Raw genomic sequence first — 25,079 nt, 5'->3', positions numbered from 1 at the left:
CTGTTTGTTGGTGGTAGTAGTTCTTTTCGTACCAAAAGTTAATTGTTTTTTAAACAAAAATCCAAGCATTTGATGATAAACTTTCTTTGCATGCATGGTAATTTAGTATGTGTTCTCAAGCCCCATTTGGTGGCTTCACATGCTTGGAAATTGGGTATTATAGTATATAGTGAGGATATGTCTGCAGTAGCCAAGATCCACGGGCCCTCTTCTTCTGGAATATTGTCTATGATTTGAAGCATCTGTTTAGTGTCTCGCAAATATGCTTCAGTTTTCTGAATGGCTGGTTATAAGAAGGAGTCTATATATTTTCCCATTCTTGAGGTTAAAGACTCTATGCCATTCACAATCGGTCTAAAAGGGGGATTCGTTTTGTCTTTATGTACCTTCGGAAGTGAGTATATAATCGGTGTGCTAGGTATCTTGCTTCCTTCTTATTCAATATGTTTTTCTTCATTCCCAGATGTACTACTTGTTCTAATGCTTTTTATAGGGTTTCCCAATAATTTATTGTATGTTTCTTCTTTTTTTAGTAGGTTATTCATTCCTTCACGGTATTGTTCTTTTGAAAGAAGTACAATTGAGCCCCCTTTGTCTGCTGGTTGAAGGACCAGATCTTTTCTTTTCATAAGTTTCCGAATGGCACTTTTCAGGAAGTTCGGTTCGTATTTTTGTGTCTTTTTACTTTTTTGAATTTGCCGCCGTTCTCCCGTACGCCGTAACGTCGCAGGGAACGGAGCTCGGCGGCATTCGGCACTGTGAATCAAGTGGAGGACAGCGCGATCACACAGCGCAGAGGACATTGCTGGATCCAGGGGACAAGGTAAGTAACTCTCCCTGTGTCCTCCCTGCATCCAGCGATGCGATCCCGAGTCTGGCTCGGGGTTACCGCTCCTGTTAGTAAAATCCCAACCCGAGCCAGACTCGGGATTACCGCCAGGGAGGTTAACCATATTAACTTTAACCACATTAGCCTACATTTTAGTGAACAATTGACTTATTACTTATTTATTGATTTACTGTTAGAATATCACTCTATCAGATATTGGCCCAATCTGGGGCCTCCGTATTAACTTATAGAAATCCGTGGCCCTAAATGTCTCTCTAAATCATGACCTGGTCGCATGATTGCAGTCCCACTTCCCTTTTCGTTGGGCAACTTCATACATTAACTATCTGGGAGTTCAAATGACCCCTCACCTACTCCTCACTATTCACTGCCAATTACTACCCCCTGCTTCGATCTTTGACAGCCCTCATGCATGTCCCCCTATTGGTGCTTCTGGAACACCCTAATTGTGCCCCTCTTTCCATGTGTTGTTTCTATGGCTTGCCCAGAAACTTTGGCCAACGTCATTGAGCCCTCTCGTGCAACATAGTTTAAAGTTGTGGGACTCGGTATGGTACTTGAGCTCCCTTATGTCCACCTTTCTGACCCTGCTGCCTATTCGTAAAAACCCATTGTTCCCCGCCTGGTCTCGACCAGCCTCAGGTGTTCGCATGGTGGACCTCCCAGGGTCTTACCCAGGTACACCACTTGTCCGTCCACACATACTCCACCAACTTGGTCTCTATTCTGTGAGTCCCATGACGCTCACCAGTCAGAATTATTTCTTTTTGTCCAGATCCAACAATGGATAGCTGCACTCTGGCGTACCTCTTCCTACCCGTTCCAGACAACTTTTGAACACATTCGTTTACATGCCCTGGGTTCCCCAGGCCTTATTTTCCCTCTCTATGTATCTTTGAATGGACAATCATCTTTCACCTTACTCTCCTATATGTCCCAGTGGGAACAAGATCTGGGTACTGAGATTGATTTGGTGGATTGGAGCAAGGCCTGGACTTCTGTAGCTAAATGTTCCTTCAATACTGCCATCTTAGAAGCAGCGTACAAAGTGAGGTGGTATTGGGTTCCAGCACATGCCAACCCGACCTCTAGTGATCACTGATTACAGGGATGTGGCTATTGTGGGGATGTTATAGATCCTTGTGAGTTTACCGCTTCTTCACTGCTCCAAAGAAGCTGCTGGCAGGACTTTTTCTGACTTCCTGCCAGCGCACCGCTCCAGTGTGCAAGCCCTGAATGGAGCCGCTTTTTTCAGGCGCTATGCAGGTGCTATTTTTAGCATTGTAGCGCCTGAAAAATGCTGGCAGTGTTCCAACACTCTATAGCTCAGTGGTTCTGGTTGATTGTTTAAGCTTATGGTCTCAATGATCAGGTTCCCCCCTTGCCAGTTAAAGCTCACTCCACTGGAGCATTGAGCACCTCTTGGGTTTTTTGGCATCTAGCCAATTCCCAGACCTGCAAGGCTGCCATCTGGTGTTCTGTTCTCATGTTTCCTAAGGTTTTCTAAGTGGACCATTTCTTCCTCATCTAATGTGATTGTTCCATAATATAGAAGAGATCCATCTCCTTAAAACACTAGCACACAATTGAGAACATATAAGGAGAGTATAAGAGCACACCTATTAAATGCGGCAAAACTACTAATACCCAGATTATAAAGAGAGACTACACGTCCAACTTTGATAGATTGGAAGAAAGAAGTGGATAGGATAATGGAGTCTGAAAGATGGAGATACATGGTTCAAAATGGAAAGGAGGAATTTAGGGAAAAATTGAAAAATGGGAGCTCCATTCAATAGAGATTAATTAAAGTGAGTTTTATCGCCTTCTCTTTCTTGGGGAGGAGAGGGGACACTGTGGGTTTTTCTTGTTTTATTTTTTTTATTTGGGGAGATAGGATATGGTATAAGTAAATGAGAAGCTGGAAGTGGTATACTGTTGGGAATTGTTTGTCTGTTTTAAAAGCTAATTTAGGTTAGGTTCACACTGAAGCGATGCGGGAACGCCGCAAATCTGCAGCGGGTTCCCGCATCGCATGCCTCCCGCCGGCAGTTCACACTGCCCTATGCGGACTGCTGGGAGTGTCAGTGAAACCTTAATGACACCCCCAGATCAGTTCGCATATCGCAGTGCGATCTGCAAACTCGGACAGGAATCGGATCGCATGGTGTGAACACCCATGCGATCCGATTCTGCTGCGGACCAAAAAAAAGGGTCCCGTGCGAGTTTGCGGCGGGTGCGATGCGAATTCAGCCATACTATCTGTATGGCTGAACTCGCATCGCACAGAGATCGGATGTGATTTGCACTGCAGTGCGGTGCGAATCACATCCGGTTCTCGTAGCCGCTCCAGTGTGAACCCAGCCAAAAGGAAAAAAAATTGGATTATAAAAAAAAGCACACAATTGAGGACTCTTGGAGAGGGGTAGGGTTATATGGGGGACGCTGGGGGGGCATGTTCTCAAAAGCTTGCCAGTGTCCAATCACCTGAAAGTACAAGCCTATAACCCATGATCTATGAATACTCAGCCTGTGTACTGTACCTTACAAATAAGATAAATAGGTTAATCTTTTAACACAGCAGAGTTAAAAGAAGAACTGACATCCATTCTCTTAGGACACTGAGGCATGCTGAAAGTAGTGTTGTGGAAAATTTGATTGTGTAACATTTTATTCTAGGATGTGTGTTTTATAGATTGTCATCTGTCTCCCTGTGTCCGGTTTAATTGAGGAGTGCTCTAGCAGAGCGCACTTGGGTCAAATCGAGACCAGTGGTGTAAAAACGGTCAGTATGAAAACCTTCTCATGGGATTTGAGACATGTTCTCTGTGTCTGTGGATTTTTGTTGGTTTGTAGGTACCAAGCGCAATTCGCTGGGCTTCTTACCTTCAAATGACTATGCGCATTAGAGAAGCGAAGTCCACATAACGAGATAAACATATTATTTTATCTGTGTGGCTACGTTATCCTTTTTGGATACATATCTGCTTTAATAAGAGGACATTGGTATCTGCCTTGTTAATATACTCGTACCGTATATTAACAACACCAGTAAGAATGTCCCAGCAGATTGTCTCAAGCTTTTAAGAACCATTAGAATGAGCTCACTCCATACTGTTTACTTTGAAAACACTATAGTCTGTGCTCCATGCTGGCTAAAAGGGGGTGTGTGCACTTCCTCTTGTGAGTGCCCTCCCCTTTAATGTATGTCATTTCCTGTGATGTAATTTTCTGTACTGAGGAAGTGCTTGCCTGTTGTGGGCAAGCACTTCCTGTTTGTCATTATTTGGGAGATAATAAAAGGCGACGTTGGGCCCCCAGGGAGGGGCATAAGCATGGAACTGAGTACGTAAGAAGGATGGTCATGTCTGTTCGTTGGGATGAATGGGTTGGAAGGTAAGCTAAAGTATTATATCATTAATATGGAAATGGGTGCTTATATGAGCACAGTTAGATGTGGCTGTGTACATAGCATACAGCCAGATTGCTATTACAGATGGCGGGCCAGGTTTTTATGGACCAAACAGAGCCCCCCTCTGCACAGGCAAAAAGGGGGAGAACCGAACCCAGTCTAGGACATCAAAACTTTGTTGTCCTGAGACAAAAGGGATACGTCTTCTCTGCCTGATGCATTGGGGAGGTCCTGCTTTGTGAAAATAATTTTTTTTTCGTCTTTTTGAGATAATGCTGGAAGTCGGAGTGTATGTGTGTGAGAATGTGTGTGTGTGTGAGAAAGTGTGTGTGATTTGGATCAGCTCAAGTGTATGTGTATGGAAACTGCATGTTGTGTAACAAGTTAGAAAAGAGGCTATGTTTGAGCTGGTCTGGGATATATTGTGTTAATTGTGATTTTATGTGGTGTTTTTGTTTCATTGGATAACATGTTACTAAGTATGCATTCTCAATTATGTGGTAAGATTACATACTTTTCAGTGGAACTGTTCCTAAACTGTGTGTCTGTTTAAGTGTGCATTTTCAAATGTGTAAGTTTGTGGGGAGAAATGTTGGTTTTGGCGGGAAAAACACAATTTTTTTTGTCTGCCATGTGACCAGGCTTGGTGGCCATTTTGAAAATCTGAGTCTTCCTATAGGGCAAGGTGTAGACACCATTCCCTTGTGTGTGAAACCATGTGACTTGAGCCACCACCTTGTTCCTAGGCCACGTGGTCTGGGCCGCCACCTTCTCTCTAGGCACCATTTCCTTTAAGTGAATTCTATTTTTGTACTTTTTACATGATTTTTCAGTTAAGCTATTGCATTTTCTGTAGTGAATTTTGGTTTTCAGTGGAAATCTCTACTTTGCATTGAGTTTCAGTGGATGGTGAAACTAGCTTGAACTGAGTTTTTGTACACAGCAGTGTGTTATTTTTATTTTACAAATGTGTGGAAGTTTCACAGAAGGCATTCATTGTTTTTTGTTAGGCTTGTATTGTATAGCCTGCATATGGGGCTAGGCTCCCCTTCCCCTCCCCTTCCCTTTTCCTGTAACCTTGATATGTAAATGAACTCGTTTGCTGGGTTCATGCTACAACATTTTGGAGACACGGGAAGTTGGTGGGAGGAGCCAGGGGGTCTTCTCACTCATGTTTGGACAATGGGAAAATACTGGCGTTTGAAAGTGTTTTATATTTTAATTTCAGTTTTTTTTCTAAGGTTTATACTGTAATACAGTTTTGGGTAGAGAGCAAATCGGAGGCATCCATGTTTGTTGTAATATCTAGATACAGAGAGAGAAGCCACATTGTTCTGTAGAGTAAGCGGGCGTAATTGTGTTTTCTGTGCAGCTAAATCTGGCGATGAACCTGTCATGTGGCGTGGCGTGGCTTGACTATGGCGCTGTGAAGACGTGCTACTAGGGAGCTCCGTGCTGGGACCAGGCCGAACACCGCATACAGCCGGCTAATCCATAGACCAGCATATGTCAGAGGCAGACCCTCCTCCCGGGACACCGACCGCCCGCAGACACACAGACATCACGGCATATTTCCTCCGCAATCCGGCCACTCTGTCACAGGCCGCAGCCGCCAACATGGCGCCACTGCGCACCTCTGCGGCATCCTCAGCCCACAATAAGAAGGCGGGAAAGGGTTACAGCAGGCGCAGCCAGGACAGCGCTCGCCGGAATTAAGAGCGGACTCCCCGATCCCCTCCCCGGACATTCCGGGCTCCGACGGGCCGCGCACGGTGCCGGGGTCCACCTCACAGGGGCAACCGCCAGCGGAGGCCTGGAAAGAGCTCATGGCACTTCTCCCTACAAAGCAGGACATCGCCGAATCCACCGCAACCATTGTGAGTACCCTGTCTAGAGAGATCAATGAACTTAAGGAGCGTATAGACTCTGTTGACACGTGTGTGACTGCTGTTGAGCATGTTACAGGCACGCTGGAAGCTAGGGTACATGCACCTGAGAACACTCAGATGTCCCACGCACGACGCCTGATCTCATTACAGCTGTCTGTGGACGACGGGGAAAACCATAGCCGACGGAACAATGTTAGAATCTGTGGCCTCCCTGCGGCGACCACGGGCATGGACCTCAAGGCTACGGTGACGGCCATCTTAAACACGTTCCTTGATAAACCCCCAACGGAGGAGATGGAACTGGACCGGGTCCATCGCACGCAAGGCCCCAGAGGTGGAGACCCCACAGCCCAGAGGGATGTGCTGGCCAGAGTGCATTTTTATTCCATCAGGGAGGAGATTATGCATCAGGCATGGACAAAAGGCCAGATAGACTTTGACGGAGCCACAGTGCAAGTGTTTCCGGACCTGTCCCGTCTTACGATGCGTCCGCTGTTGGATGCCATCAGGAGCACAGGGGCCACCCCTTCCATGTGATTGTTCTTAAGGGCAATGCTTCTTATATTTTGGCCAGACCAACTCCCGGACCTGTTCACTTTCTTGGGGGGGGCCCACGACCCCCGTCCCGAACTGGTTGGACTGCTAACCCTTGTCACCCATTTATGTTGCCGCCCAGGCCCCAGAGGCTCAGCAGGAGACGCCATCGTTCCAGATCCAGACAAGGATCCAGAGCTGACTTCGCTTCCCCCAAACCTTGAACTGTCCGGCTGGCAGAACATTACCTCTTGATAAGTAGACTTTTCCTGCCTTCCATATAGGACAGGGGTTGAGGTTTAGCTGCTGGAGCCGGTTTCAGAATCCGAAGGGGGAGGTGGGGACTTTTGTATTGTGAATCTGAGCCATATCTGGGGTATGTTCTGATAGTGAATTGCCTGAGGCATCCTGCCCGGGCCTCATTTGGGGGTGGCGGGAGGGGGCTCCTCGACCTGGTAATTGGGGGTGGTGATCCCTGTTCCGTCCCCACTGGCGACATTTTGTATGATCAACCTGGGACACCGTGGGCGGCGAGATGCCCGGTCGCCGGGGGGGGGGGGGGGGGGGGATCGCTCGCTTGCCCTGGGACTAGTAGAGTAATGGGACCATGGGGGCTCGATCTTAGCTGGGCCGACCCCCCCACTTCCCTGGGTGAATGGTGTGACATGTGAGAGTGGTAATGGAGGGGGAGGTGGGGATTGGGGTGGTCACGCGGGTGAGCTAGGGTGGTTGCTCCCTCATGGCACAGTTATTATGGTTATTGTTGGTTTCTGGTTTTATTTAATATGCATGTTCAATCTGGTGGTTCGGATTGGCCCACACGTCTCCCAACCTCTTGACTGTGCCAGTCTTCCACGTTCCGTCTATAGGTTGTGATAGTGTGCGCGTTACTACATGTGATTTAGTAAGGCGCCCGTGCGGTTGCACTTGCCACTGCACTTCTTTGGTGCCAACCTTTCTCATTCTCTCACTATTTTCTTCCTCTTCTCTCCCCCTTCACCTACACTCTTTCCCTCCCCCCCCCCTTTTTTTTTTTTTTCCCCACCCATCTGCGACGCATCCCGCGGTGGGCAGACTCCCACAGGGGGTTCAATTTACATCTTTGAATGTACGGGGTCTCTCCACCCCTGAGAAGAGATCCAGACTCCTTTCTGACCTTAAAAAGTCCAACACCCAGATAGCGTTCTTGCAGGAGACGCACTTTAGGCAGCAGGCAGTCCCTAGGCTTGGCGGCCGAGGCTTCTCTACAGTGTACCATGCACCCTCCCCTATCTCACAATCCAAAGGGGTCAGCATCTTAATTGCGAAATCAGTGCCATGGACCTTGCTTGAGACGAGGGCGGACCCGCAGGGTCGCTACTTGCTGGTCAAGGGTAAGATCAGGAATAACATCATAACCATGCTGAACATATACTTCCCAAACACGGGCCACCTAGATTTTATGAGAACCCTAACCCCTATACTCCTAGAGGTCAGTGAGGGGGTACTCCTGGTGGGTGGGGACTTCAATTTATGCCCAAGAACCACTGATGGATGTGTCGCAGGGAGCATCGCACCTCACATACTCCTGCCTTAAAAATTTGAAAGCAGAATTACATGGTTTGAGTCTGGTCGATCCCTGGAGGGTCCTGAATCCGGAGGAAAAGGACTTTACTTTTCCTTGGTGTATGGCACCTACTCCAGGATCGACTTCTTTCAAATTCAACATAGAGACTTCCCCATGGTGGCTTCTGCCCAAATTGATCATATCTCTTTTTCTGATCATGCCCCCACGCCCTGGCGTGGGACTTGGACGCTCGCTCACCCCCCACGTGGAGGCTTAATGAATCCCTCCTACAGGACCCTGAGGCCCGGAGAGAGGTGGGAGAGGCGCTCCGGCTCTACTTCAGGGAAAATGTGAACCCAGCCCTCAGCCTCTCGTGTGTCTGGGAGGCCCACAAGTGTGTGGTGAGAGGGGTATTGATCCGGATTGGATCGCAGAAAAAGCGGGAGAGAGCCAGGCAAATTGAAATGCTAGTCCGAGAGGTGCGCTCGCTTGAACTTCTTCACAAGAGATCCCTCGTAGCATCTCAACTGGGAGCACTAGTTTGTGCCAGGGGGAAACTGCGAGACCTGCTGTACCAGAAGACGGTCCAACGCCTAGCCTGGGCGAAGCGTTCATTTTTTGAATTCTCCAACAAACCTGGAGCGATGCTGGCAAGGGCCCTTAGGGGCCCGAGACAGCGCACCTTCATTCCATTTATCACCACTAGACAGGGCCTGGGAAGACAGGCACGGGGCCTTAGGCCACCTAGTACAGAAGGAGTTGGTGTTCCCCTGTGGGGTCTCTCCTGATGCACATTCCCGTCACCCCCTCCCCCCCTTTTTTTTCTCTCTCTCTCCCGCTCCCTCTTCCCTCCCCTTCTTCTCACTCTTCTTCACTTCTCTTTCTCCCCTCTTTGTCTGTCTCTTCTGATCTGCCAAGCAATGTCTAAGTAGGGCCGAGGCGTTTTTCGCGGCCCTGCATAGATCACACAGACATCGAAAGGCTGATCTGTACTGTTGCTCTTGGGGCGTCGCCGTATGGATACTACGGCCCACTGGTTACCAATTCTCCTAACCTGGGACGGTAAGGTCCATCCCTGCGGATCAGCACACATGTCTATTATATTTGTGTTATATAGTTTCAGCATACGGTTGTCTGTCTTTGCTGTTTATATATGGAAATGCAGTGTAAGACCGAAAATTCCATAAGATTGTATTGTCTGCTGTGTATGTCTTGCAAGAATAAAAAAAATATGGCGATGCAGTGTATGGGCGTACAAAGGAAAAGCTTGTGTATGCATACACTGTGAGGGGTAGAGACTTAATTAGGGGGGTGCTAACACCTCAGATGGGGTTTGTAGTTGGGGGACTAGCTGTAGTCCGTCGATCCACCACAGAAGATGGCACCTGGTGGTGGTCCCCAAAGTAGGTGCAACGGTTTCCCTGGACGCAGGGGTAAGATGATGATGATGAAGTATTCTCATTGTTTGTATCTAGTAACAAGATGTCTGAACCCACCGCGGCAGCCCTCTTGCGCATCGCGGGTGTTGTTTTTTAGTAAGAACATGAAAGTAAGAGTTACAGAGGGTTTAGCTACTATCGGTTTTGAGGAAGGTCAATGACAATTTACCAATGTACACAAATGTTGTATTGTTTATGAAGGACAGAGTAATAACTTTTGTTTATAAGTATCTTTTCAGGTCCAAGGAGTTTCTTAAAGTGTATAAGAAGGTAAAAGTATCATAGGCTATTTTACTGTTTTTTCTGCTCCATTCTAAACCCTGTGTGTCTTCCTCCAGTTTGTAATGAGGAGGAAAAAGGGGAGATGAGAGTGGCGAGTGACAAATTTTCAAACCAATGATACTAACTACTCTAATTCTAGCCAAGTCTGTGACAGGTGACTGGGTCGTTGTAAAGAAGATTGCAGAAGGAGACAAGGATGAGAATTATCTTTTTATTTATATTTTTAAAGTGTATTTTCCAACTAGCTAAGAAAGTGTACAGGACACATGGTTGGGTCTACTCTGAGTCTCCACTGAGCTCTAAGTGCCCCAGCAATGACAGCGGTGTATGATATATAGGCATATTGGTGTGAGGAGTTTTGACAAACTAGTAAAATCCAAACAGACACTTGTCAATAGAATTTAACAATACATTTCTAGAGGGTAAAATAAATTATAATTTTAAAAATCGCTCTGGTTCTTGCCAGTTTTGGTATCGGGATAACTACAGTGCCTTGCGAAAGTATTCGGCCCCCTTGAACTTTTCAACCTTTTCGCCACATTTCAGGCTTCAAACATAAAGATATAACATTTTTATTTTTTGGGAAGAATCACCAACAAGTGGGACACAATTGTGAAGTGGAACGAAATCTATTGGATAATTTAAACTTTTTTAGCAAATAAAAAACTGAAAAGTGGTGCGTGCAAAATTATTCGGCCCCTTTACTTTCTGTGCAGCAAACTCACTCCAGAAGTTCAGCGAGGATCTCTGAATGATCCAATGTTGTCCTAAATGACTGATGGTGATAAATAGAATCCACCTGTGTGTAATCAAGTCTCTGTATAAATGCACCTGCTCTGTGATAGTCTCAGGGTTCTGTTGAAAGCGCAGAGAGCATCATGAAGACCAAGGAACACACCAGGCAGGTCCGTAATACTGTTGTGGAGAAGTTTAAAGCCGGATTTGGATACAAAAAGATTTCCCAAGCTTCAAACATCCCAAGGAGCACTGTGCAAGTGATCATTTTGAAATGGAAGGAGTATCAGACCACTGCAAATCTACCAAGACCTGGCCGTCCCTCTAAACTTTCAGCTCAGACAAGGAGAAGACTGATCAGAGATGCAGCCAAGAGGCCCATGATCACTCTGGATGAACTGCAGAGAACTACAGCTGAGGTGGGAGAGTCTGTCCATAGGACAACAATCAGTCGTACACTGCACAAATCTGGCCTTTATGGAAGAGTGGCAAGAAGAAAGCCATTTCTCAAAGATATCCATAAAAAGTCTTGTCTAAAGTTTGCCACAAGTCACCTGGGAGACACACCAAACATGGGGAAGAAGGTGCTCTGGTCAGATGAAACCAAAATCGAACTTTTTGCCCACAATGCAAAACGATATGTTTGACGTAAAAGCAACACAGCTCATCACCCTCAACACACCATCCCCACTGTCAAACATGGTGGTGGCAGCATCATGGTTTGGGCCTGCTTTTCTTCAGCAGGGACAGGGAAGATGGTTAAAATTGAGGGGAAGATGGATGCAGCCAAATACAGGACCATTCTGGATGAAAACCTGTTGGAGTCTGCAAAAGACCTGAAACTGGGACGGAGATTTATCTTCCAACAAGACAATGATCCCAAACATACAGCAAAATCTACAAAGGAATGGTTCACAAATAAACGTATCCAGGTGTTAGAATGGCCAAGTCAAGGTCCAGACCTGAATCCAATCGAGAATCTGTGGAAACAGCTGAAAACTGCTGTTTACAAACGCTCTCCATCCAACCTCACTGAGCTCGAGCTGTTTTGCAAGGAAGAATGGGCAAGAGTTTCAGTCTCTCGATGTGCAAAACTGATAGAGACATACCCTAAGTGACTTGCAGCTGTAATCGCAGCAAAAGGTGGCTCTACAAAGTATTAACGCAAGGGGGCCGAATAATTTTGCATGCCCCACTTTTCATTTTTTTATTAGTTAAAAAAGTTTCAAAAATCCAATAGATTTCGTTCCACTTCACAATTGTGTCCCACTTGTTGGTGATTCTTCACAAAAAAATAAACATTTTATATCTTTATGTTTGAAGCCTGAAATGTGGTTGAAAAGTTCAAGGGGGCCGAATACTTTCGCAAGGCACTGTAGGTAAACCACAAGCGTGTTTCAACTTTCGTTTGGTATTAATGTGGATCTACAGTTTATAAAGTAATTCCCCTAAAGCAAGAGGTTCATATGTACTGGTGAATCTCGTCCCAGCATCTTATGTCACGGCCGATTCTGATGGTGCAAGAGAAGGTAGGAATGGCAGGGACAGCTAGAAGGGAATTGCTTGTACATGGTGGGTGCTTGAGCTTATGAAACGATTGAACAATTTTCTTATCCACTGAGGATGGGATGTTTTTATGTAACTGTTTAAGCTACAAGGAAGTTCCCACAATCCAAGGGTGGTTCCTGGGATTTATTTCATAAGTAAAGATTGCTATACCTGGATCGGGGATACTGGTGAAAAAGTTCAGGCCCATAAAAGGCAAAGCCACAGCTATAGCTAGTGAAGGTTGGAATCCTTTTAAGGGTCTGGGAATCTGGGGGCATTTCATTTTTATTGTTGCAGCGGATCATAGTTGAAGGAAGTAGGGGTATATTTACTCATGTTTTTGTTTCTATTCTTCTATATGCCATGCTACTGTGGCCTGATTGGACGCGCGACCAGAGCAGATGAGCACATCTTCCTCAATGAGATGCCCAAGAAGCCCGACCCAGGAACAAGACACAGAGGATCCCAGACCTGACCAGCGACTACTACAGCTCACCATGTCATCCCTCCTGAAGAAAAGAGTCTACATGTCAAGCCGTGTTTTCCTTTTTATGGACTTGTATGGACTGTAAGGACTGATTCATTTCCAGGTGTAAGAAGAAGAAGATCAAGATTCATCGAGGGACACATGGGAGCATATGACAAAAAAGGAAGGACTGTTGTGGAAAATTTGATTGTATAACATTTTATTCTAGGATGTGTGTTTTATAGATTTGAGACGTGTTCTCTGTGTCTGTGGATTTTTGTTGGTTTTTAGGTACCAAGCGCAATGCGCTGGGCTTCTTACCTTTAAATGACTATGCGAATTAGAGAAGCAAAGCCCACATAACGAGATAAACATATTATTTTATCTCTGTGTGTCTACGTTATCCTTTTGGGATACATATCTGCTTTAATAAGAGGACATTGGTATCTGCCTTATTAATAAACTCGTACCGTATATTAACAACACCAGTAGCAATGTCCCCACAGATTGTCTCAAGCTTTTAAAAACCATTAGAATGAGCTCACTCCACTGTTTACTTTGAAAACACTATAGTCTGTGCTCCATGCTGACTAAAAGGGGGTGTGTGCACTTCCTCTTGTGAGTGCCCTCCCCTTTAATGTATGTCTTTTCCTGTGATGTCATTTTCTGTACTGAGGAAGTGCTTGCCTGTTGTGGGCAAGCACTTCCTGTTTGTCATTCTTTGGGTGATAATAAAAGGCGATGTTGGGCCCCCAGGGAGGGGCATAAGCATGGAACTGAGTACGTAAGAAGGATGGTCATGTCTGTTCGTTGGGATGAATGGGTTGGAAGGTAAGCTAAAGTATTATATCATTAAGATGGAAATGTATGCATAGCATACAGCCAGATTGCTATTACAGTAGGAAGGTGGCATCCTAGGCTGGTCTACAGTTTTTTTTGTGTCCCTCAATGCATTGCAAGAAGAGGATTTTATCGTGAGCACAAGTATTCTTTTATTTTCTCCCTTGGTCTCTTACATATTCAATGCAATGTATTTTGCTATATCTGTTTTGTAAATGCAAAAAACAGCTGGTCTAGTCGGAAATTGAAAGCCATCTCATTTCTTCTGTGCTCTCTGCCAATGGTATTTCAAATATTCTATTGAACCCTTATTTTAGGACTATAAGTCAGTTAGTGCCTTTGTTTTGATGCTTTTGAAGATGAAGACAGTAGAGGTGGTTAAGTAGTTTAGCAAAGGCAAGGCAGGGCTGACACTACTCAGTCGACAAAAATGCATGTGTTGTAAGCCTGTAATTGGAAATTGAGTGTCAAATGCATTTCTGGCAGATGAATGGGTATTTGTCTGTACTTGCAGGGTCTTGGAAAATATAAGTATTGCATTTTTTTGCCTTGATATGTGCTTTAAGAATTGTGTTTGGCATATAGCAGATACCCTACAGCTGAGAGGGCATGCTGAAAATTGTATGTCCAGAAAGTCAGGAGAATTAGGAGGGGGAAATGATCTGGGTTCTCTGGTATCAAATACAACATCCTGCATCCAAGTGAAATTAGGCTGCCATTTTCTTAGTCTAATATAAACTACACAATATAACGTACCTATACCAACATAGAGCTGCCACAAGGAGTCCAGACACAGCGGTGAGACTACAGACCACAGTCAGAGCTGAAAGAGAATGGAAGTTTATTTAACGTTTGCAGTACAAAACAAGGCACAGAAGAGGTGCAAAGAGTTATTATGTAATATAGGATATAATAAGACAAATCGATGAACAGTCACTAAAAGATATATCATCAATCATGCCAGTGAGTCAGGGCAAGGCTCGTAGAAACCCTAGCAATCCACCATTACCGGAATCGCCATGGAGGTGGTGAAAGTTCCTACTTTGTTGAGATAAACAATGCAATGGAAGGGGGGGGGGGGGCGTGACCGGATGTGTAAGGAGGAGTGAGAGATGTGAGACGCCGTGTGTAACCTCCTCCCGGACCCTATGAGGAGAGCGTGGCGTGTTTGATGTTATGGCTGGATGCAGTGTGAGGAGGGTCGGAGCCACTTGCTGAAGCCGGATGGGAGGAGAGGTGACGATACACGTCTGTATTGCGGAGGCGAGCCAAGCCGAGCTCTCGGGGAGCTCCGTTCACTTCCGGGTTCCGAATCTCTAGCGAAAACGGCCGAAGATACACGAGGACATACGAGCACCCCCAGCGCCGATTGCCTCAGAGCCACCGAACCCCGCCGAATAACTCCGCATACAGCTGACATCAAGAGGCTCTCCCGCCCGCAAGCCGCGACAGGAGGAGGGAGGTAAGCGGTGGTGTGCGGGGGGGGAGAAGAAGACGGAGGAGTGAGGGGGATAGCAGGCGGAGGTCTGGCAATGTAATTTTGTGGACATAGTGGACATTGTGGTGTCTAAAAACTGGCAAAAAGCTAATAGGAGAGCGCTGGCTGGGGGTGAGGAGGACTTTTAGCGCTTCTTTTTTTTTTTTTCCTCTCCTTTCTGGAGTACATTGCTTTGTATCGCTTCGTATTGCTCATCAAGACGAACGAATGGTAACTCAAGTGGCGTATGCAATTAACTACCTGCTGTAAAGGCAGGTGTTTGTGGTTAGTGAAACCAGGAAGACTGTGATACTGGAGTTGAATATCTGTGGAATGGCTATAAGGCAAGACCACTGTTGCACTAATTGATTTACCAAGGGATGGTGGCAGTCCTAGAAACTGATTTTCTGAATAAGTGCGTGTGAACAAGTATCGGCTGTGAAGTAATAAAGCAGGGAGTTAAATGCGATACATGAAGTGTATACTGGAGAACTGGGTATAAGATACGGCTAACACTGTATTAAACCTCTGATTGAGTGATGGATGGCTGTGTCATAATGTTAAAAAATTATTAAATACAATATCCAGGACTGATCTGAAGATTGGTATAAGATTGGAATAAGATAAATCGAGAAGGAAATACCCAAAGAAAAGGGGGAGGAAAGTGGCGAGAAAAGGGAAAAAGAAAGAAAGAAAGATGCAGCACCTGCGCTCTGCCAAGGAGAGGGGGGAAAAAAGCATGCAACAGTCTGCCACAGCAGCCAAACTAGAACAATTTGCTCATAATCCTGCACAGTCATCTCAGACCCCTCCAAAAAAGGGGCAGATAAAGGGGCAGCAAGGGATAGTGCCTGCAAGGAAAAGCACGGGACAGTCAAATACTAATATTAATACGCAGGCCGGTGCAGTGGCAAAATGTTCAGTTAATAAGAATGCGGGTGCAGGGGAACTGAATTTAGAGACTATAACAGGTGATCCTCTTCCGTTGGAAAAAGAGCCTACTATCAAGGATGTGTTAATGGCCGTAAATGCATGTAACATCTCATTGAAAGAATTGTGTACTCAAATGAAGGGAGTGAAGGATGATCTACTGGTGGTAAGGCAAGACTTACAGAAAGTGGTGGAGAGGACGGCAGAACTTGAGATAAGGACCAGTAGATTAGAAGACGATACAACCTTCCTAACTAAAGAGCTAGAAAGTTTGAAGGAGCAGTTTACAGGATACAGAACAAGAATGGACGAAATGGAAAATAGACTCCGGAGGGACAATGTGCGCATAGTGGGCCTTCCTGAAAAAAGCGAGGGTGTAAACCCCCGCTGAGTTTATGGAACATTTATTAATTGACATGTTTGGAAGGGACTCATTCTCAACAACGTTTTCTATAGAGAGGGCGCACAGAGTGCCCTTTAGAGCTCCACCCGAGGGAAGTCGCCCTAGGCCATTACTGATGAAATTACTAAATTATAAAGATAAAGTGGTGCTGTTACGGAAAGCAAGGGAAATGGGGAATATGTTGTATAAGGGGGTTAGAATTTCATTATATGCCGATTTTTTTTTTTTCCCCCCAGAACTCCAGAGAAAAAGGGCAGAGTTCTTTCAAGTGAAGCGCAGGCTACAGAAACTTAGATTGACGTATGCTCTTCTTTACCCTGCAAAGTAACGGATTAATGCATTAGGGTATACTCAGGCTTTTAGCTCCCCAATGGAAGTGGAAAAGTGGATAGAAGAAAATAGAGAAAAATTTTAGTCTTTATGGTTCCTGGTCAGGAGTGTGAGTCTGGTTGGAAGGTAGAAAGGGGGGGGGGGGGGGGGGGTGAGTCTTGAGTGTTTTTTTTTTTTTTTGGGGGGGGGGGGGGAGGAGTGTGGTAATACACGGCGAGAAGGAGTGGAGAAGGGATATGTGGTATATATGTTGTGAAAATCGTGGAATAAGGTCACTAAGAAGCCCCCTGAATATCACCTGGGTAGGTGGGGGGAGGGTCGGTGGGAGGAGGGGTGGGAAGGGAGGGGAAAATAGGGGGAAGGTTGGGGGAAAAAACTACTAATGAACGGGGCTCAGGAGATAATTCAAATAAAGAAAAGATATAAAATACTGGGAGGTAAAAAACAAGGAAAACTGATTGGTTACACGGGGAAAAATTGTAATAAACAAGTATATAGCACAACTCACATTAGGAGATATATAATAGATGAAATAGCGGTGTTGGTTAGAAAATATGTCATCTTAGTGGGGATCAAGGTCTCGGAAGCCGGGTTTAACTTAATAAAGAAGGTAGCGAGGAGATGGAAGGTATTGGGATATAAGGAGATTTCAATCTCTGTTTTTTCTAGAAATATCCTCTGCCTTCTTATATCCTTCTTTATCCTTGATTTTCTCTTTTTCTGTCTGTTTACTTTGTGAATGCAGGATGGGAAAATTAAGATAGGCTCCTGGAATGTGAGGGGCCTGGGAACACAGGTGAAACAAAAAGCGGTGTTTTCTATGATGGAGGGATACGGAGTTGGGTTGGTCTGTCTGCAGGAGACTCACTTAATTAAAGATACAATACATCGGCTGCAGAATAGAAAATATCAATATCAATATCATTCTGTATACTCGTCATATAGTAGAGGGGTGAGTGTCATGGTAAGAACAGGGGTGAATTTTGCTTGTAAGCGGGTCATCCAAGATGAAAAGGGTAAATATATATTTTTACATTGTTTAATTGAAAATAGAGAATGTGTGTTGGCAAATATCTATATTCCTCCACCATTTAAAATGGAAGTGTTGTTTAAATTATACGAATTTTTATTGGGGGTAGATGGAATTCCTATTATAATAGTAGGGGATTTCAACACAGTTTTAGATACCAAAATGGATAGATTCCCAGAAAAGATACCGGTGGAATCAGCTGGGCATGGGAGGCTGGGTCAATACATGGAAGAAGTAGGACTACTGGATTTATGGAGAACGGGGAATCCGGGAGCCAGGCAGTATAGTTGCCGTTCGGCCTCGCATTCCACGTTGTCCAGAATAGATATGACACTGGGGAATGACCTGGCCCTACAGCTGGTGGAAAAAAATGAATATCAGCCCAGGGGTATATCAGATCATTCCCCAATGATTGTAACCTTAAAAATGAGTGAACGAAGGGGACAGAAGGTATGGAAATTGAACCCTCTTTGGTTAGAACTAATAAAAAAAGAGTCAGAAGAAGGCCTAGAGAAAATCCAGGTGGAACTAAAAGAATTCTTAAACAACCGAGGTACAGTAGCATCAGGGATATTATGGGATGCTCTGAAAGCATTTTTGAGGGGGCTCCTGATTCAATCCATAGCAAAAATCAATAGAAAGTCAAGAGAGCAGGAGGCAAGTATAGGGAGAGAAGTGCTAGAGGCTGAAAGGAACTATATCAGTGACCCTACCCTGGGAAAAGAAAAAATGTGGCTAGATAAACAAGAAGAATTTAGGTTAATGGCTTTGAAAAAAGCAGAGTTACAACGTATGTTCTATCGTCAAGTCTCTTTTGTAGAAGGGGAAAGTATGGGAAAAATGTTAGCACAATTAGTGAAGAGTAATTCTGATCCATCTTCAATACCGGTGATTAGAACAACGGAGGGGGAGGTTACAACTGAAACTGGGAGTATAGGTCAAACATTTAGAGAATATTATAAAAAATTATACACCACACAGAAAACAGGGATGGATGAGCAGATGGAGACATTTCTGGGTCACCTAGAGGTACCATGTTTGAAACAAGAAGAAAGAGAAGAATTGGAAGCCCCAATCACTTTGAAAGAACTTCAGGAAGCAGTTGTAAGCATGTCAAATCAAAAATCACCCGGGCCAGACGGGCTCCCGATTGAAGTATATAAAAATTTTGGCGAGATACTGCTCCCTGAACTTCTGGAGACACTAAGAGGAGTAAGTGGGGAGGGCAAATTGCCCCTATCAATGATGGAGGCAATCATAATTTTGCTGTATAAGGAAGGCAAAGACCCATTAAATGTAGCAGCGTACAGACCAATTTCTCTTCTGTGCACTGATGCAAAGATACTGGCTAAGGTATTAGCAATCAGACTTATCCGAGTTATAGCAAGATTAGTGCACATGGACCAAACAGGATTCATAGCCAATAGGTCAACCAGCATGAATATTAGGAGAGCTTTTTTGAACTTACAGATTCCAACAGATAATGATACCCCGGGAGCAGTTGTGGCACTAGACGTAACAAAAGCATTTGACAGTGTAGAATTGGGATACATATGGAAAGTATTGGAGAAATTTGGTCTGGGCCCATCCTTTATTGGTTGGATTAGGATGCTATATGATAAACCTAGTGCAAGACTAAAAATCAACAATGAGCTTTCCGATAAAATAGAGCTGGGGAGAGGAACGAGGCAGGGGTGTCCATTGTCACCCCTACTCTTCGCTCTCGCTATAGAGCCCTTGGCCTGTGCAATTAGAGCAAATCGGGAGATAGTTGGTTTTCTGAGAAAAACTGGGGAGGAAAAAATTGCGCTTTACGCAGATGATATTCTGCTATTTCTGGGAGATATGAGACATTCATTGATAAAAGCAATAGGAATAGTGCAGGAGTTTGGCGGTTTTACTGGGCTGGAGATTAACTGGGAAAAGTCGGAATGTCTCCCTATGGACCCAGTTGATCAACAAACAGCCCTAGGAGTACCCCAAATGGTAATAGTGGACAAATTGAAATACTTTGGAATTACCCTGACTAAGGATCCCAAGCAATTTATAAGTTATAATTTAGCCCCCCTATTAGTTAAGTTTAAACAAAAAATTGTTATATGGAGGCGACTTCCTCTATCGGTGGCTGGCAGATGTAATTTGATAAAAATGATTTGGATGCCCCAACTTCTTTATATACTGCATAATACTCCGGATTAACAGAAGTTGGTTCAATAAGATCGAGATGTTGTTTAGGGAATTAATATGGAAGGGAGGACAGGCCAGATTGCGACTGCGGATGCTCCAGCTACCGGTAGAGGAAGGAGGCTTCGCAGTCCCATAACCAGAGTGTTATTTTTGGTCAGCACAACTTCAACAGTTAGGGGGAATTGAGGTGGCGAATGGAGGAACCCCAAACGGGAGACTGGTTTTAACAGGCTCACCACATAGGACGCTGATCGAGACCCTAGAAGCAGACTCATTCCAGTATAGATGTCCTACAGTAAAAATGATGTTAACCCCCCTGGCGGTATTCCCGAGTCTGGCTCGGGGTGGAATTTTCATACCAAAAGCGGTATCCCCGAGCCAGACTCGGGACTGCATCGCTGGATCCAGGAGGAGGTTTACTTACCTTCTCCCTCGGATCCAGCATTGTCTTCCCCGCTGTACGAGCGAGCCATGTCTCGCTCGATGCGTCACATCGCCGATCTCGGTGCCCTGCGAGCGTTGCGACGCACGGGGACGGAGATCGGCGCCAAATTCAAAAAGTGAAACAAACAGTAAACATACAGTATAATGTAATCTTACAGATTACATTGCTGTATGTAAATATTTCACCTCCCCGTTGTCCCTAGTGGTCTGCCCAGTGTCCTGCATGCAGTTTTATGTAATAAAAACTGTTCTTTATGCCTGGAAACTGGAGATTGTCCATAGCAACCAAACTGTAATTTTACATCAAAAATGGTTTTAGACCAGCTAGAAAACACCGATAATAAATTAGAATCACTTGCAGAATTGAGCGATATTGATTTGTGGGGAGATCCGTCATCAAATACTGAAAAGTAATGACAGTGACAATTCTGCAACTGAGCAAATTTCAGTGTTTTTGATTTGATTACATTATTGAATAATTTTTATTATTGTTATATTATTATTTGGTACAATTATTTATAATTATTTATTATATTATAATTTATGATTTCATTTTTCAAACTTTATTATACCCGGGATGTCTGCTAGACTCTGGTTTGGACAGATTTAAATGAGTTATTCCTAAGAATTGCAGGACTACAATATAAAACGCCAAATTTTCATGCAAAATAATGGTACCGCTTTTAGCACCTAAAATCCGAAATAATCGTACCGCCAGGGAGGTTAAAGATATGGCATATGGTTAAAAAAAAAAGGGATATAGGGAAATAACAAAGTACACCCCTCTATGGAATAACAAGAAGCTACAAGAATTATGGCGAGTCGGTAAAAACCTTAGAATGGGAAAAATGTGGTATTGAAAGGTTGAACCATTTATATAGAGGCACGGGTATCAAAACCTTTGAGGAACTGCAAACAGAATTTAAGATATCACAAAACTCACTATATGAAAAAAAAAAAATAAAGATAAACAATGCAATACTTCTACTGCGAATAGTGGAGCCAGAGGCAAGGTTTGAGGGGGTTGGTCTGTGGATAAAGGCATGAGAGATCCCAGATGACCCGCTTTGGAAAAGGCAAAAGGTCCCCACTTGTCCAGTTCAAGAAAAAGATTGGGTGGAAACATAGAGGGAAAGCTGGGTTTCCCAATATGAGGGTCATGGGACATGTATTGGAGGAAAATTGGGTCATCAGTCCCATACCTACATAAGGGGAAATATACAGATGCGAAAGGTGGGAGGGATGACTTAATGAATGTATCCAAAGAAGAGAAGATAGGGGAAGAGAAGTCAGGGTAATCTCTAGGTTGACCCACACTTTGTCTTTGCTGTGAAAATCAAATATAGAATATGTGTCAGTAACATAGCCTTGTATTACATTTTCAGTTAATAAAAATGTAATTCTACAAAAGAGAAGTAACCTTGCTGTATGGCAGCATTTCAGAATCTGGGGTTGATTTACTAAAGGCAAAAAGATACTGCACTTTGCAAAGTGCAGTTGCACCCTGCAAGTGCAGTTGCTCCAGAGCTTAGTAAATGAGCAGAAGCTCTGCTAACTTCCATTATCCAATCATGTGCAAGCAAAAATTCAACTTTTTTTTACTTTCCTTGCATGTGATTGGGTACTCTTTGCAAAGTAAAGCCTTAGCTCATTTACTAAGCTCTGGAGCAATTGCACTTGCAGAGGGCAACTGCACTTTACAAAGTGCACAGTCTATTTGCCTTAAAATCAACCCCTCTGTGTCAAAAAACATGGTGCTCCTCAGAAACAAAATGCCACTCCACTACAAGTCTTTGCAAAGTACAGAGTTAAAAATAGAATAGGGAACTTTTAAAAACTTTTATCGGGCATTTATTGACCCTGTTTGGGAGATTTTCCCTCATTTCCTGTCTGCAAAATATTCCCAATGTGGAACTTGGACAGCAAGAAAAGCTGACAGGCATTCTATTTCTTACCCACTCTCCTAAAAAAAAAAAAAAAAAGAGTTAAAAAAACACCTGCTGTCCCCATTTGGAAGACAGGCACTAATATGACACCAGTTGAAGTTTCTACTGAGGTAATATCTTCCTAGTGCAATGGGCTGCAACAAAAAACATATGTGCCATATTGAAAAGATTTTTCCCCCACTTCCTGTCCTAGTGACTGGTGCCATGCAAGTGAGAAGAAATCTCCCACACAAGGTCTCAGATGACAGTAAAAAAGAATTAAAATTTTTTACTTTTGGCCACCCAGTTCTGAAAATTACACAGCTCTGCCACAGCATAGCTGTTTGGCAGGGATGGGGAGTGGGGGGGTGAAGAAACCTTATTTTTTGGTTTTCTACTATTAGGCCGGGTTCACACCGCTGCGATGCGGGAACGCCGCGAATCCGCGGCGTTTTCCCGCATCGCACGACTCCCGCCGGCAGTTCACACTGCCCTATGCGAACGGCTGGGAGTGTCAATGATATGTTAATGACACCCCCAGATCCGATCGCATATCGCAGTGCGATCTGCCGACTCGCACAAGAATCGGATCGCATGGTGTGAACGCCCATGCGATCCGATTCTGTTGCGGACGAAAAAAAGGGTCCCGTGCGAGTTTGCTGCAGGACCGCTGCGAGTTCAGCCATACTATCTGTATGGCTGAACTCGCAGCGCTACGGAGATCGGATGTGATTTGCGGTGCGAATCACATCCGGATCTCCCCCCGCAGCAGTGTGAACCCAGCCTTAAGAAGGATTTACAGGCCTTGCTCTGCTCCTAGCCTTGACTGGACTTTGGAAAAGAAGCTGCAGACTGATGAGCTCATCTCTCTCTCTCTTACTATCAGAATGTTCCTTGTTAACTCATGGCTTATTGTGCTGCTTCTCCTTCTTGCATTCTAAGCTCTGTTGTGCAGTATATTGCAAGAGGCTGATATCTAGTCAAAAGAAAAAATGATCTGGATTATAAACAAAACCTTCTTGCTTCCAAGGTCAAGCTCTCCTGCTTTTAAACATGCTTGAGATATGTATGTTTACATGCTTTTTCAGTATCTATCTAATTCACATTGTGCAGTGGGAATTATACCATTTAAAACCATTACGTACATTTATTTGCATTTAGAAATTTCATATCAGTCCATATAATCATGCAAATATCATTGGTAGTGTGAATGAGGTTTTACACTGCATGGAATAAAAAAAAAAATATACATGTAATGAGGTATTAGTCCCTGTTCACACCTATTCATAACAAGAGGATTACAATTTTTTCTTTTTTTTATAGGGCCTCTTCACACCTGAGAGTATCTCTTCTGTGTGTCTTGGAGAAAGGTACATGTGCTGTTTTTTTTTTTTTTTTTTTTTGCAACAATGCACTTTTTGGCCCAATAGATTTCAGTGGAAGCACAAAAAACCTGCATTAAAAAAACACATGTATAACACATGAGAATGCAGATGCACAAGTGTGAATTTAATCTGAATGAATACAGAACTGCATTAATTTGTGCCTTTTTTTACCCGACAAAGTTCAGCTTTAAACAATTCTAATATCTAATACGGGTCAACAAAATACAATAACCATAGGCGTGTGCAGGGGGAGTGCCAGGTGTGCCTGGGCACACCCTAATCACTATATGCGGTGTCGATTTCCCCCTACTTCCCCCCATGTCGGCCCCCTGTCCCACAATGCTACTGGCTTCCCTCCTCCCCTCCCCTCCGGCTGCTGCGGGGTGGGGGGGGGACTAGTAAATATGTCATTTACCCGTCCCTTGGTTTTCTAAATGAACACAGTGAACAGACTCGCTCACTGTGCCCAATCATAACTGAAGCATAGTAAACCGTGTTTCCTATGCTTTAGTTTGTGCCTGAACAGGAAGCCACTCAGCACAGAGCACTTTCCATTCATTCACTGCCCCTTGCAGGTGAGGCTGCAGAGAAAGGCATGCGTGCTTGAGCTTCGGGGTGTACATCCATCACAATATTATTTATCTTATTGGTCATTGTAGGCCACACAGCCCCATTTTTCTCCAAGCTCCATTTTTTAATACGGAAGCTGTGATTTATTGTAACACTCATCATAATAAGAAAAAGATTGTATAGAGTAGACATTACCCAATGACATGGACTGGTTCATTTCAGACTTCCTCCTCCTGCCTACATTCTTCACTTTCAGCTGGGGGGAAAAGGTTGCGGCAGCTGGGGAAGGGCTTCTTGTTGGTGTGACATTATAGAGATTTGGCGATTTAATCCCCTGAGATGTTGCCTGTGCTGAGGCAGCGATTTTTGTGGTATTGACAGAAGCTGCACAGAAAAGAGAAGACCTTTGTTTACAGCCTTGCAAAGTATGATGTATAAAATTTGGAGCTGATGTCATGGAGGTGTGTTCCTGAGCAGCCTGATCAGTGGCGTTCTTAGGTTGATATGTGGAACAGTGCTACTTTACCTTGAAGGGTATGTAAACTCGATCAATAAACTTCTCTTATTTCCACCCTTTTGGTTGCGGGAAGGAAATTTTGCACCATGTATGTATGGTCTGCCTTAGGAATTCATAGCTGTGTTATCATGCCAAAAATGAAGGTAGGAGCACACTATACAGTACTTCTGGCACATCAACAGTCATTTTCTGTACTTGCATCTTGTTTAATGAGATAAAACACAGTAAAATGTGCATGTATTGCAGAGATGTACTATGTATGTTTTTTTTGGTCTATACATATGCTTTAACTGTCACCACCAGTGACCTATTTATATAGGAATTAGAGTGTATCTGAAGC

The 25,079-nt window shown here is 44.3% G+C and overlaps 1 protein-coding gene across 2 annotated transcripts in view; it reads right to left on the bottom strand.

Moving 5' to 3' along the window:
- Positions 1-25,079, bottom strand: part of LOC143940592 (neural proliferation differentiation and control protein 1-like) — a 192,820-nt gene that overhangs the window by 30,413 nt on the left and 137,328 nt on the right. Inside the window, exons 4-5 of one of the 2 annotated variants that reach the window (XM_077462157.1) lie at positions 24,418-24,606; positions 14,298-14,364 (exon numbers count right to left, since the gene is read on the bottom strand). In XM_077462157.1, the coding sequence (XP_077318283.1) occupies positions 14,298-14,364; positions 24,418-24,606 (256 nt within the window). The remainder of the gene's footprint in view (positions 1-14,297; positions 14,365-24,417; positions 24,607-25,079) is intronic. The other variant, XM_077462245.1, reaches the window with a different exon arrangement.

This window comes from Lithobates pipiens, unplaced genomic scaffold (assembly GCF_037356315.1).
Source record: "Lithobates pipiens isolate NorthernLeopardFrog02 unplaced genomic scaffold, aLitPip1_a1.2 Scaffold_1, whole genome shotgun sequence".
Classification (NCBI taxonomy): Eukaryota; Metazoa; Chordata; class Amphibia; order Anura; family Ranidae; genus Lithobates; species Lithobates pipiens.
This window is presented reverse-complemented; position numbering and strand designations above follow the sequence as displayed.